Here is a 14145-nt window from a genome sequence, read left to right as displayed (position 1 = left end):
ATCTATATATCTGACACCAGGTCATTTAAAAGAAAAAGATTTTGGAGGAGTTCCCCTTGAAGGGCTGGGTCCCTCAATTTCAATAGTCCAAAATTTTCTGCGCAAACTGAAATTGACCAAACAAAATTGATAACATGTAGTTGTGCATTTCCCCTGTAGAGGGCGCTGCAGCATCTCCAGACACTGCATCATGTCTTCTCTCCCAGTCTCTACTCCTCTAACCCTTTTGGTGATAGGTCGGACAGATTGTAAGCTCCTGTGGCCGGCGTTGTGTGACGGGTCGGCGGGATGGACTCTCACCTATCATGTCTCCTTCATCATAGTATGGAAACTTCATAGACAACCTGCGGATCCTGGTGAAGGGCGGCACCGGTGGCATGGGGCTGCCGCGGCTGGGCGGGGAAGGTGGGAGAGGAGGTGACGTGTGGGTGGTGGCCAAACATGACGTCACCATGAAACACGTGAAGAGCAAGTTCCCTCAGAAACGCTTTGTTGGTGCTGTGGGTGTTAACAGCAGGTGAGTCATGTGACTGGGGTGTACTCCCCCCCCCCCCCCCCCCCCCCCCCAGCCTTGTGCCATACTCCTTATCTTCCTGCTGTTCTAGAGTGTAGGAAAGCTGGGTGTCTATATAGATGCTGTGAGGGCAGCCATGTTACTTCTCACTCAGCTTTCCTAGAATACAGTGTTGTGAGCAGTGCTGCTGTGCGGGTTGCATTGTAAGGTAACTTGGAAGGGTTCATATTCAGGAGTTTGGGAAAGTTGGGTGACATAGTGGGAGCTAAAATGTTTTTTTACAGATGCTACCTACCATTATTATTCTGTGTGTTTGTGGGAAAGTTGTGTGAAATTATAGAATTGCCTTTGTAGCTTATGCTTAGCTTAAGGACTGTCACCCAGCTTTCCTATAGTCCTGAACTACAGCGTTATATTATGGACAGGAAGTCAGAGGTGTACAGCAAAATAGTCTCCCGTACAAGAAGAATGCAAAACCTGTGGCTCTCATCCTCTTAGAAAAAACACTTATAGTATTTATCCAATGAGTACAATAAAGGCAGCAGGATTCCCATACTACCACAGTATATCTGTAATCCTCTATTGTCTTCCTTCTAGTGTTAGAGCCCTCAAAGGAACCCCCGGGGCTGACTGTGTGGTGGATGTGCCTGTTGGGATTGCTGTTACCACAGACAATGGCGCCAAGATAGGTGAGATACTGCTCCACACTTTTGTGCACTGAATCCTGCTACTTGCTCCTGTGTACTGGATGCTGCTCTTCATTCCTGTGTACTGACTGCTGCTTCCCTCTCCTGTATATTGGCTAAAGCTTCTCCTCTCTCCTATGTACTGGCTGCTGCTCCTGTGTACTGGCTGCTGCTCCTGTGTACTAGCTGCTGCTCCTGTGTACTGGCTGCTGCTCCTGTGTACTGGCTGCTGCTCCTGTGTACTGGCTGCTGCTCCTGTGTACTGGCTGCTGCTCCTGTGTACTGGCTGCTGCTCCTGTGTACTGGCTGCCTCTTCTCTCTCCTGTGCACTGGATGCCGCTCCTGTCTCCTGTGCACTGGATGCCGCTCCTGTCTCCTGTGCACTGGATGCCTCTCCTGTGCACTGGATGCCGCTCCTGTCTCCTGTGCACTGGATGCCGCTCCTGTCTCCTGTGCACTGGATGCCGCTCCTGTCTCCTGTGCACTGGATGCCGCTCCTGTCTCCTGTGCACTGGATGCCGCTCCTGTCTCCTGTGCACTGGATGCCGCTCCTGTCTCCTGTGCACTGGATGCCGCTCCTGTCTCCTGTGCACTGGATGCCGCTCCTGTCTCCTGTGCACTGGATGCCGCTCCTGTCTCCTGTGCACTGGATGCCGCTCCTGTCTCCTGTGCACTGGATGCCGCTCCTGTCTCCTGTGCACTGGATGCCGCTCCTGTCTCCTGTGCACTGGATGCCGCTCCTGTCTCCTGTGCACTGGATGCCGCTCCTGTGCACTGGATGCCGCTCCTGTCTCCTGTGCACTGGATGCCGCTCCTGTCCACTGGATGCCGCTCCTGTCCACTGGATGCCGCTCCTGTCCACTGTGTACTGGATGCCGCTCCTGTCTCCTGTGTACTGGATGCCTCTCCTGTCTCCTGTGTACTGGATGCCTCTCCTGTGCACTGGATGCCGCTCCTGTCTCCTGTGTACTGGATTCTGCTCCTGTCTCCTGTGTACTGGATGCCTCTCCTGTCTCCTGTGTACTGGATGCCTCTCCTGTCCACTGGATGCCGCTCCTGTCTCCTGTGTACTGGATTCTGCTCCTGTCTCCTGTGCACTGGATGCCGCTCCTTATTCTTGTGTACTGGATTCTGCTCCTGTCTCTTGTGCACTGGATGCCGCTCCTCTCTCCTGTGCACTGGATGCCGCTCCTTATTCCTGCGTACTGGATGCCGCTCCTTATTCCTGCGTACTAGATGCCGCTCCTTATTCCTGCGTACTGGCTGCTGCTCCCCCCTCCTGTGCACTGGATGCCACTCCTTATTCCTGTGTACTGGATTCTGCTCCTGTCTCCTGTGCACTGGATGCCGCTCCTCATTCCTGTGTACTGAGTCCTGTTCCTTGCTCCTGTGCACTGGATGCCGCTCCTTATTCCTGAGTACCTGCCGCTGCTCATGCAAAGAAGGGGTCCGTGGAGCCTCAGTTACGAGTCTCAGATCACGGGAATAGCCAAATATCCCTCTCTCCAGAGAAGGAAGCCCGTTGCCAAGGGGTGCCTCCTAGTGGGGAGAGCACCAAACCACCCTGACTACGTATCAGGGTGGTTTGGTGCTCTCCCCACTAGGAGACGCACCTTGGCAACGGGCTTCCTTCTCTGGAGAGAGGGATATCTGGCTATTCCCGTGATTTGAGACTCGTAACTGAGGCTCCATGGACCCCTTCTTTGCATATTCAAATTTTGTAGGGGACAATCAGTGGAGACTTGTAAATGAGGACTTCATTGGATTTTTTCGCTGTTCTCCCTGAATTTAGTGATTGTTGTGTTTTGTTACTGGCTGCTGCTCCTTATTCCTGTGTACTGTATGCTGCTCCTTATTGCTGTGCACTGGATGCCGCTCCTTATTGCTGTGCACTGGATGCCGCTCCTTATTGCTGTGCACTGGATGCCGCTCCTTATTGCTGTGCACTGGATGCCGCTCCTTATTGCTGTGCACTGGATGCCGCTCCTTATTGCTGTGCACTGGATGCCGCTCCTTATTGCTGTGCACTGGATGCCGCTCCTTATTGCTGTGCACTGGATGCCGCTCCTTATTGCTGTGCACTGGATGCCGCTCCTTATTGCTGTGCACTGGATGCCGCTCCTTATTGCTGTGCACTGGATGCCGCTCCTTATTGCTGTGCACTGGATGCCGCTCCTTATTGCTGTGCACTGGATGCCGCTCCTTATTGCTGTGCACTGGATGCCGCTCCTTATTGCTGTGCACTGGATGCCGCTCCTTATTGCTGTGCACTGGATGCCGCTCCTTATTGCTGTGCACTGGATGCCGCTCCTTATTGCTGTGCACTGGATGCCGCTCCTTATTGCTGTGCACTGGATGCCGCTCCTTATTGCTGTGCACTGGATGCCGCTCCTTATTGCTGTGCACTGGATGCCGCTCCTTATTGCTGTGCACTGGATGCCGCTCCTTATTGCTGTGCACTGGATGCCGCTCCTTATTGCTGTGCACTGGATGCCGCTCCTTATTGCTGTGCACTGGATGCCGCTCCTTATTCCTGTGCACTGGATGCCGCTCCTTATTACTGTGCACTGGATGCCGCTCCTTATTCCTGTGCACTGGATGCCGCTCCTTATTACTGTGCACTGGATGCCGCTCCTTATTACTGTGCACTGGATGCCGCTCCTGTGCGCTGGATGCCGCTCCTTATTCCTGTTTACTGGATGCTGCTCCTTATTACTGCGTACTGGCTGCTCCCCCCTCCTGTGCACTGGATGCCGCTCCTCATTCCTGTGTACTGGATGCTGCTGCTGTCTCCTGTGCACTGGATGCCACTCCTTATTCCTGTGTACTGGATTCTGCTCCTGTCTCCTGTGCACTGGATGCCGCTCCTCATTCCTGTGTACTGAATCGTGTTCCTTGCTCCTTTGCACTGGATGCTGCTCCTTATTCCTGTGTACTGGATGCTGCTCCTGTCTCCTGTGCACTGGATGCCACTCCTTATTCCTGTGTACTGGATTCTGCTCCTGTCTCCTGTGCACTGGATGCCGCTCCTCATTCCTGTGTACTGAATCCTGTTCCTTGCTCCTGTGCACTGGATGCTGCTCCTTATTCCTGTGTACTGGATGCTGCTCCTTATTCCTGTGTACTGGATGCTGCTCCTTATTCCTGTGTACTGGATGCTGCTCCTTATTCCTGTGTACTGGATGCTGCTCCTTATTCCTGTGTACTGGATGCTGCTCCTTATTCCTGTGCACTGGATGCTGCTCCTGTCTCCTGTGCACTGGATGCTGCTCCTGTCTCCTGTGCACTGGATGCCACTCCTTATTCCTGTGTACTGGATTCTGCTCCCGTCTCCTGTGCACTGGATGCCGCTCCTCATTCCTGTGTACTGAGTCCTGTTCCTTGCTCCTGTGCACTGGATGTCGCTCCTTATTCCTGAGTACTGGCCGCTGCTCATGCAAAGAAGGGGTCTGTGGAGCCTTAGTTGCGAGTCTCAAAACACGGGAATTGCCAGATATCCCTCTCTCCAGAGAAGGAAGCCTGTTGCCAAGGGGTGCCTCCTAGTAGGGAGAGCACCAAACCACCCTGACTACGTATCAGGGTGGTTTGGTGCTCTCCCCACTAGGAGGCGCACCTTGGCAACGGGCTTCCTTCTCTGGAGAGAGGGATATCTGGCTATTCCCGTGATTTGAGACTCTTAACTGAGCCTCCATGGACCCCTTCTTTGCATATTAAAATTTTGTAGGGGACAATCAGTGGAGACTTGTAAATGAGGACTCCATTGGATTTTTTCGCAGTTCTCCCTGAGTTCAGTGATTGTTGTGCTTTGTTACTGGCTGCTGCTCCTTATTCCTGTGTACTGGATGCCGCTCCTTATTCCTGTGCACTGGATGCCGCTCCTTATTGCTGTGCACTGGATGCCGCTCCTTATTGCTGTGCGCTGGATGCCGCTCCTTATTCCTGTGTGCTGGATGCCGCTCCTTATTCCTGTGTGCTGGATGCCGCTCCTTATTCCTGTGTACTGGATGCCGCTCCTTATTGCTGTGCACTGGATGCCGCTTCTTATTGCTGTTCACTGAATGCCGCTTCTTATTGCTGTTCACTGAATGCCGCTCCTTATTGCTGTTCACTGGATGCCGCTCCTTATTGCTGTTCACTGGATGCCGCTCCTTATTGCTGTGCACTGGATGCCGCTCCTTATTGCCGTGCACTGGATGCCGCTCCTTATTGCCGTGCACTGGATGCCGCTCCTTATTGCCGTGCACTGGATGCCGCTCCTTATTGCCGTGCACTGGATGCCGCTCCTTATTGCTGTGCACTGGATGCCGCTCCTTATTGCTGTGCACTGGATGCCGCTCCTTATTGCTGTGCACTGGATGCCGCTCCTTGCTCCTGTGCACTGGATGCCGCTCCTTATTACTGTGTACTGGACGCCGCTCCTTGCTCCTGTGCACTGGATGTGGCTCCTGGACCCTGTGTACTGAATGCATCTTGTATGGAGGCAAAATGAGAGTAAAGAAAGTATAAAGCCCAGTTCCGCAGATACAGCAAGCCGGCACTGCAAGCTGTGCAAGTCCCGCGTTGGACACCGACTCAGATTAAAGGTATATAGTCTCTCAGGACGCCCGCGGTGGTGCACGGAGAGAGTATTAGAACTCATGCACTCACCGATTCAACGTCTTCTACTTTATTGTAATTGAACAGCAGGGAGGAGACATGAGGAAAAGGCGTGTCTACCTGGGATCGGCCATTTTTTAGGACCACTCCTCCTTCCACCCAGGAACACAAACACTGTCTGTGTGAATGCAGCCTGAGGCTTTGGATCATGTGTCCTTATGGTTCTTCTGTACCTGTAGGTGAGCTGGATAGAGAAGGAGACAAGCTGCAGGTGGCCAGAGGAGGGCAGGGCGGAGGATTCAGGACCGATTTCCTTCCTGCTAAAGGTCAGAGACGAGTGATCCGCCTGGATATGAAACTGATCGCAGACGTGGGGTTAGTGGGGTGAGTACAGCGCCATTCCTGCAATCCACAGCCTGCCGGGACCTCTCCTGTTCCGTAGAGATCATTCCTCAGCATTGTTATCCTCCTCATCATCATCATCATCATCATCATCATCATCATCATCATCATCATCATCATCATCACAATACCAGGTGATACCAATTATAGAGAACACTAGAGCCTCGATTCACAGTGGGTAATACTCACAGCTCCCCTCCTCCCCCTCCCTGCACAGATCACAGAGATGTGGATGCGGCGTACCTCTTACTATAGAGCTGTGGATGCGGGGTACCTCTTACTATAGAGCTCTGGATGCGGGGTACCTCTTACTATAGAGCTATGGATGCGGGGTACCTCTTACTATAGAGCTGTGGATGCGGGGTACCTCTTACTATAGAGCTGTGGATGCGGGGTACCTCTTACTATAGAGCTGTGGATGCGGGGTACCTCTTACTATAGAGCTGTGGATGCGGGGTACCTCTTACTATAGAGCTGTGGATGCGGGGTACCTCTTACTATAGAGCTGTGGATGCGGGGTACCTCTTACTATAGAGCTGTGGATGTGGGGTACTTCTTACTATAGAGCTGTGGATGCGGGATACCTCTTACTATAGAGCTGTGGATGCGGGGTACCTCTTACTATAGAGCTGTGGATGCGGGGTACCTCTTACTATAGAGCTGTGGTTTAGAGGTACCTCTTACTATAGAGCTGTGGATGCGGGGTACCTCTTACTATAGAGCTGTGGATGCGGGGTACCTCTTACTATAGAGCTGTGGATGCGGGGTACCTCTTACTATAGAGCTATGGATGCGGGGTACCTCTTACTATAGAGCTGTGGATGCGGGGTACCTCTTACTATAGAGCTGTGGATGCGGGGTACCTCTTACTATAGAGCTGTGGATGCGGGGTACCTCTTACTATAGAGCTGTGGATGCGGGGTACCTCTTACTATAGAGCTGTGGATGCGGGGTACCTCTTACTATAGAGCTGTGGATGCGGGGTACCTCTTACTATAGAGCTGTGGATGTGGGGTACTTCTTACTATAGAGCTGTGGATGCGGGATACCTCTTACTATAGAGCTGTGGATGCGGGGGTACCTCTTACTATAGAGCTGTGGATGCGGGGTACCTCTTACTATAGAGCTGTGGTTTAGAGGTACCTCTTACTATAGAGCTGTGGATGCGGGGTACCTCTTACTATAGAGCTGTGGATGCGGGGTACCTCTTACTATAGAGCTGTAGATGCGGGGTACCTCTTACTATAGAGCTGTGGATGCGGGGTACCTCTTACTATAGAGCTGTGGATGTGGGGTACCTCTTACTATAGAGCTGTGGATGCGGGGTACCTTTTACTATAGAGCTGTGGATGCGGGGTACCTCTTACTATAGAGCTGTGGATGCGGGGTACCTCTTACTATAGAGCTGTGGTTTAGAGGTACCTCTTACTATAGAGCTGTGGATGCGGGGTACCTCTTACTATAGAGCTGTGGATGCGGGGTACCTCTTACTATAGAGCTGTGGATGCGGGGTACCTCTTACTATAGAGCTGTGGATGTGGGGTACCTCTTACTATAGAGCTGTGGATGCGGGGTACCTCTTACTATAGAGCTGTGGATGCGGGGTACCTCTTACTATAGAGCTGTGGATGCGGGGTACCTCTTACTATAGAGCTGTGGATGCGGGGTACCTCTTACTATAGAGCTGTGGATGCGGGGTACCTCTTACTATAGAGCTGTGGAGGTCTCCGTTGTTTGCGGGGGTGAAGCGCTCTCTTTAATCCCTCGCTGATCGTCTCTCTAGATGAGGACCCTCCACTCTCTCTCATCTCTCCGTCAGCCATTTCCTTTGATGGAGACATGAAGGAGAAATCTCCCAGCGTCTTGTTACGGAATTATTACTCCTATTATTCTACCAGACACAAACACGCGGCCGTTGTTTCTTTATTGTTCTCTCTGCAGATCAGTAAATGAAAGGGAACGGGCAGAATGACGAGGGTCGTTACATAAACCTACATAGTCAGCGGCCGCCCTCTGTGCGTCTGGGAGGGAGATACGTCCGGATCGCTTAGTCCGTGGTCACATATAAAGTTACTCCCCTACAATATCAGTATAATCCATATGTAGCCGCCTGTATGTCCCAACTACTCCCTCTACAGGGGGCAGAAGCCATAACAGGTGAGAGGTCATCTGCCCATCACGGTGTCAGACATGACCCAAACATCCCGACCTCCTGAGACCCAGTAATACCCCGCAGGGATCTGATAGAGCTCAGTACAGTCCTACAGGCAGCGTTGTCCCCTATTATACAGCAGGCGCCCTATATAATCCTATACCATCTCCTATATAATCCTATATAATCCTGTACCATCTCCTATATAATCCTATACCATCTCCTATATAATCCTATACCATCTCCTATATAATCCTATATAATCCTGTACCATCTCCTATATAATCCTGTACCATCTCCTATATAATCCTATACCATCTCCTATATAATCCTATATAATCCTGTACCATCTCCTATATAATCCTATACCATCTCCTATATAATCCTATATAATCCTATACCATCTCCTATATAATCCTATACCATCTCCCATATAATCCTATACCATCTCCTATATAATCCTGTACCATCTCCCATATAATCCTATATAATCCTATACCATCTCCCATATAATCCTATACCATCTCCTATATAATCCTATACCATCTCCTATATAATCCTATATAATCCTATACCATCTCCTATATAATCCTATATCATCTCCTTCTCCAGGTTTCCTAATGCCGGCAAGTCGTCCATCCTCAGCAGCGTCTCACACGCCAAACCCCAGATTGCAGATTATCCCTGTAAGTATCTGGCGGCTGTATATAAATAATACCTGTATAACCTGCAGCTGCATCATAGAGTGTGAGTGGCTGCACAGCCTGATAATAATGGGGAGAAGCTGTGGTATAATGTGACATTGTATATATTGTGTTATGTCTATAGCCGTGTCTGCGGGGGCGGGGCATTACATTGGGTAACACCAATCAGAGACCTTGTATCATGCCCCGCCCCCTCGGAGCTTGCACTAGCTATAACCCATGAGATCTACTTGCAATGACATCAATCTGACACAACTTTTATACTTTGATTGGAACAATTTACATTCAGACTGAAGTTTTATTGTGTTTTCTTCCCAGTTACAACAGTGCGACCCGAAGTGGGAAAAATCATGTATCCTGACTACAAGCAGGTAACAGCCCCCCTCCCCCGCTCCCACCATGGAGGTTATATCAGCCCCTCCTACAGATACATTATTACCCCCCCCCCCCAAGCTCAGCTGTAATAGCCATATACATATAGGACAGCGGTGTAATAGCCATATACATATAGGACAGCGCTGTAATAGCCATATAACCTATAGGACAGCAGTGTAATAGCCATATACATATAGGACAGCGGTGTAATAGCCATATACATATAGGACAGCGGTGTAATAGCCATATACATATAGGACAGCGGTGTAATAGCCATATACATATAGGACAGCGGTGTAATAGCCATATACATATAGGACAGCGGTGTAATAGCCATATACATACAGGACAGCGGTGTAATAGCCATATACATATAGGACAGCGGTGTAATAGCCATATACATACAGGACAGCGGTGTAATAGCCATATAACCTATAGGACAGCGCTGTAATAGCCATATAACCTATAGGACAGCGGTGTAATAGCCATATAACCTATAGGACAGCAGTAATGCTTTATTTCACCTGTGGGGGCGCTGCAGGGAGATTGGTTTCCCAGCAGAGATTGAAGCCGCCGTCCCGCAGTCGCCTCATGTCGCACCCTGTTGTGTCTCATCATCTTTATTCTTCTGCCTCTGTTGTTAGTTTATTTAGCGGCTTCCTTCCGTAGATTTCGGTGGCCGATCTCCCTGGATTAATAGAAGGCGCTCACATCAACCGGGGAATGGGCCACAAGTTCCTCAAGCACGTGGAGAGAACCAAGCAGCTGCTCTTTGTGGTAGGTGTCCTGCCGGTGACTTCCTGGTAAACCCTGCCACACCAATGTATGGTAATACTGAGGAGAGACTGCAGGGGGCGCTCTATGTATGTACAGGGATGATTGCACAGTTACACCCATGCACCATCCATAGGGAAGTCACAAGATCACTGATCGGCTTCTGTTGTTTTGTATCTAGGTAGACGTCTCTGGATTCCAGCTCTCCTTTAAGACTCCGTTCAGAACGGCCTTTGAGACGGTGCAGCTGCTGATGCTGGTGAGTGGCGCACTATGCTGAGTGGCGAGTGGCGCACTGTGCTGAGTGGCGAGTGGCGCACTGTGCTGAGTAGCGAGTGGCGCACTGTGCTGAGTGGCGAGTGGCGCACTGTGCTGAGTGGCGAGTGGCGCACTATGCTGAGTGGTGAGTGGCGCATTATGCTGAGTGGCGAGTGGCGCACTGTGCTGAGTGGCGAGTGGCGCACTGTGCTGAGTGGCGAGTGGCGCACTGTGCTGAGTGGCGAGTGGCGCACTGTGCTGAGTGGCGAGTGGCGCACTATGCTGAGTGGCGAGTGGCGCACTGTGCTGAGTGGCGAGTGGCGCACTGTGGCGAGTGGCGCACTATGCTGAGTGGCGAGTGGCGCACTATGCTGAGTGGCGAGTGGCGCACTGTGCTGAGTGGCGAGTGGCGCACTGTGCCGAGTGGCGAGTGGCGCACTATGCTGAGTGGCGAGTGGCGCACTATGCTGAGTGGTGAGTGGCGCACTATGCTGAGTGGCGAGTGGCGCACTATGCTGAGTGGTGAGTGGCGCACTGTGCCGAGTGGCGAGTGGCGCACTATGCTGAGTGGCGAGTGGCGCACTATGCTGAGTGGTGAGTGGCGCACTATGCTGAGTGGCGAGTGGCGCACTATGCTGAGTGGTGAGTGGCGCACTGTGCCGAGTGGCGAGTGGCGCACTATGCTGAGTGGCTAGTGGCGCACTATGCTGACTCTCTCCCAGTGATGACAGCGACACCCTTCTGCTTTCAGGATCACCCATCACCCTTATATCATCTGTACACGGACACCCGACATTGTCCGACATTCGGCGCCTTCATATATAATTGCAGTTTGTCATCTTTATATTGTGATACTGACAGCCGGGAGGATGGACATCTGCTGCCGGCATCCTAGCAATGAGCCAACATTAAAGTGGTACCCCCCCCCCCCCCCCCAAATTATTTTTGCATCAATACGTTGCCCACCCGTAGCTTTCCAGCTTTCCAATATCAATGTATTATGGATTCTGCAGTTTTGCTGTTATCTAGATGCATTCACCCCCTCTAAGCACATAGAACCATCAGATCTCAGTCCACTCCGACACCGCTCCCTGCTCCTGGCCCCCACCCTCCGTGTTGGGATCATGTTTCTTCTGTCTCTTCAATGGGCTGGGTAATTGCTTCTAACCCGGCTCCCTGAAGTGAAGGAGGACACTGACAGCCGCCGCTGATGACTGTCTCCTTCTTTGACAGCAGCCCTCCCCTGTCACTGTGTGCCCCCCATCCCTGGTGCTCACCTGAGGCCGACCGCACTCTGTGCCCCGCCCCCACTGTGCACCTTCTGAGCTCCCCCGCAGCTTCCCCCCTGGTGCTCACCCCGACACTTACCCGTGGCCACCCTCGGCCTCCCGCTCATGGCTCATCATGGACCAATCGAGCATAAGCATTGCATGATGGGAGATGTAGTTTTCTGCCCAGGACCATGTTGAATATAAATCAGCTTTTTTTAAAGAAATTGTAACTATGGAAAGAAAGGAGCGAGAAAGATGGGAGAAAAGTCAGGGGGACTTGGTGAGTACGAGCAGCTCTGGTTGGGGGAATTTGTTTTTTCAGCTCTTAGGGGAAATACTCCTTTAAGGCCTGATGTTTATTAAATATAAAGGAGCTCTCTGCTTGGATAATCCATGCAATAAGCAGATCACAGAGTCTCCTCACCTCCCTGGTGACCACAGAGATCTGCTCTGATTAGTGAGGAAGTAAGTAATTTCCCTGCAGCGCCACCACATGGGGGGAGGGTAGTGTTACACATGGGGGGGCAGGACAGGTCCTCCGGAACATGAGACACTCTTGGTAGCTGCTGATCACTTTGGCTAAAAGATGAGAATCCTGAACAGAATCCCCCCCCCCCCCCCCCCCCCATATTAACTAAGGGTTCCTTAAAGGGGCACTCCGGCGAAAATCTTTTTCTTTTTTTCTTTTTACATGGTGTCAGAAAGTTGTGAAGACTTGTAATTTACTTCTATATTTAGTCTTTCAGTACTACTTTGCTGCTGTATGTCCTGCAGGAAGTGGTGTATTCTCTCCAGTGTGACATAGTGCTCTCTGCTGCCACCTCTGTCCATGTCAGGAACTGTCCACAGCAGGAGAGGTTTTCTATGGGGATTTGCTGCTGCTCTGGACAGTTCCTGACATGGACAGAGGTGGCAGCAGACAGCACTGTGCCAGACTGGAGGGAATACACCACTTCCTGCCGGACGTACAGCAGCTGATAAGTACTGGAAGACTGGAGATTTTTACATAGAGGTAAATTACAAATCTGTATAACTTTCTGACACCAACTGACTTGAAAGAATTTTACTTTTTTTGCCAGAGTACCCCTTTAAAGGGGTTGTCCAGGATTAGAAACCGCTACTTTTAATAACAGCACCACCGCTTTCCCCAGGTTGTGTGTAGCATAAAGTTGGCCCAATTTTTGGAAGAGAGCGGCCATGTTTTTCTAGTACTGGATAAACCCTGTAACAGTACACGACAATATTATTTCTAGACCGGACAATCCTTTTCAGACCACACATCTCCGTTGGCATCTTTTTCCAGCTTGTATTTTTTTTTCCTTGTTAGTATAGCGCCCTCTCTTGTCCCCTGGTTGTGTCCAGGACTGCATCCTGATTATGAAAATCTTTATATTCTAGGAGCTTGAATTGTACAAAGACGACCTGCTGGATAAGCCGGCCTTACTGGCCGTGAATAAGATGGATCTGCCCGATGCTGAGGACAGGTTCCACGAGTTGATGCAGCAGCTTGAACATCCAGCGGGTAAGAGGTCTCCCAGCATGCCCGGCGTGTCTGCTGCTCCTACACAGACCTCTTGTGACTTGCAGCTTTCTTAGGCCGGGTTCGCACTGCGTTCTTGCAATCCGTATTGTGCACACAAATACATCAGTTTTTTCATCCATTTTTTGCATAAAACTGATTGCAAAAGCGCAGTGTGAATGCGGCCTTATCTGAGATGTAGGGTCCGGAGTCTGTGCAGCCGTATGAGTAGAGCAGAATGTCAGGACTAATCTCTGTATCCTCAGATCATTTGCACACGTTGCCGGAGGAGCTGGTCCCAGAACGTCAGATCAACTTCAAGCACATTGTCCCCATCTCTGCGGCTACGAACCAGGGAATGGAAGAGCTTAAAGGATGTATCCGCAGCTCGCTAGATGAACAGGCCGAACGGGAGATCCAAGAGACGGCCAGAGAGAAGCTGCAGAGCCTCCATACCTTATCATCTCATAGCGTCAGATACAGACAGCTGCTCCCCCCAGAACACACAGTGGACTGACCGATCCCCCCAGAACACACAGTGGACTGACCGATCCCCCCCCCAGAACACACAGTGGACTGACCGATCCCCCCCAGAACACACAGTGGACTGACCGATCCCCCCCAGAACACACAGTGGACTGACCGATCCCCCCCAGAACACACAGTGGACTGACTGATTCCCCCCAGAACACACAGTGGACTGACTGATTCCCCCCAGAACACACAGTGGACTGACTGATTCCCCCCAGAACACACAGTGGACTGACCCATCCCCCCAGAACACACAGTGGACTGACTGATCCCCCCCCAGAACACTCAATGGACTGACCAATCCCCCCGGATGTAGAATCTTGTACAGTATTTGTAATTGCAATAAAATATTTTGTACAGAAA

General features: G+C 51.2%; 2 protein-coding genes across 5 annotated transcripts in view; one reads left to right on the top strand and one right to left on the bottom strand.

Moving 5' to 3' along the window:
• FAM237B (family with sequence similarity 237 member B) overlaps positions 1-389 on the bottom strand; it is a 25990-nt gene extending 25601 nt beyond the window's left edge. The window contains exon 1 of one of the 2 annotated variants that reach the window (XM_069959530.1): positions 301-389. The gene's annotated coding sequence lies outside the window, so the exon portion shown is untranslated. The remainder of the gene's footprint in view (positions 1-300) is intronic. The other variant, XM_069959528.1, reaches the window with a different exon arrangement.
• GTPBP10 (GTP binding protein 10) overlaps positions 1-14145 on the top strand; it is a 15013-nt gene extending 868 nt beyond the window's left edge. For all 3 annotated transcript variants that reach the window (XM_069959523.1, XM_069959524.1, XM_069959525.1), the window contains exons 2-10: positions 324-517; positions 1112-1203; positions 6036-6180; positions 8963-9036; positions 9373-9425; positions 10099-10210; positions 10389-10462; positions 13131-13254; positions 13518-14145. In XM_069959523.1, the coding sequence (XP_069815624.1) occupies positions 324-517; positions 1112-1203; positions 6036-6180; positions 8963-9036; positions 9373-9425; positions 10099-10210; positions 10389-10462; positions 13131-13254; positions 13518-13768 (1119 nt within the window). In that variant the 3' untranslated portion in view covers positions 13769-14145. The remainder of the gene's footprint in view (positions 1-323; positions 518-1111; positions 1204-6035; positions 6181-8962; positions 9037-9372; positions 9426-10098; positions 10211-10388; positions 10463-13130; positions 13255-13517) is intronic.

This window comes from Dendropsophus ebraccatus, chromosome 2 (genome assembly GCF_027789765.1).
Source record: "Dendropsophus ebraccatus isolate aDenEbr1 chromosome 2, aDenEbr1.pat, whole genome shotgun sequence".
NCBI classification, from domain to species: domain Eukaryota; kingdom Metazoa; phylum Chordata; class Amphibia; order Anura; family Hylidae; genus Dendropsophus; species Dendropsophus ebraccatus.
This window is presented reverse-complemented; position numbering and strand designations above follow the sequence as displayed.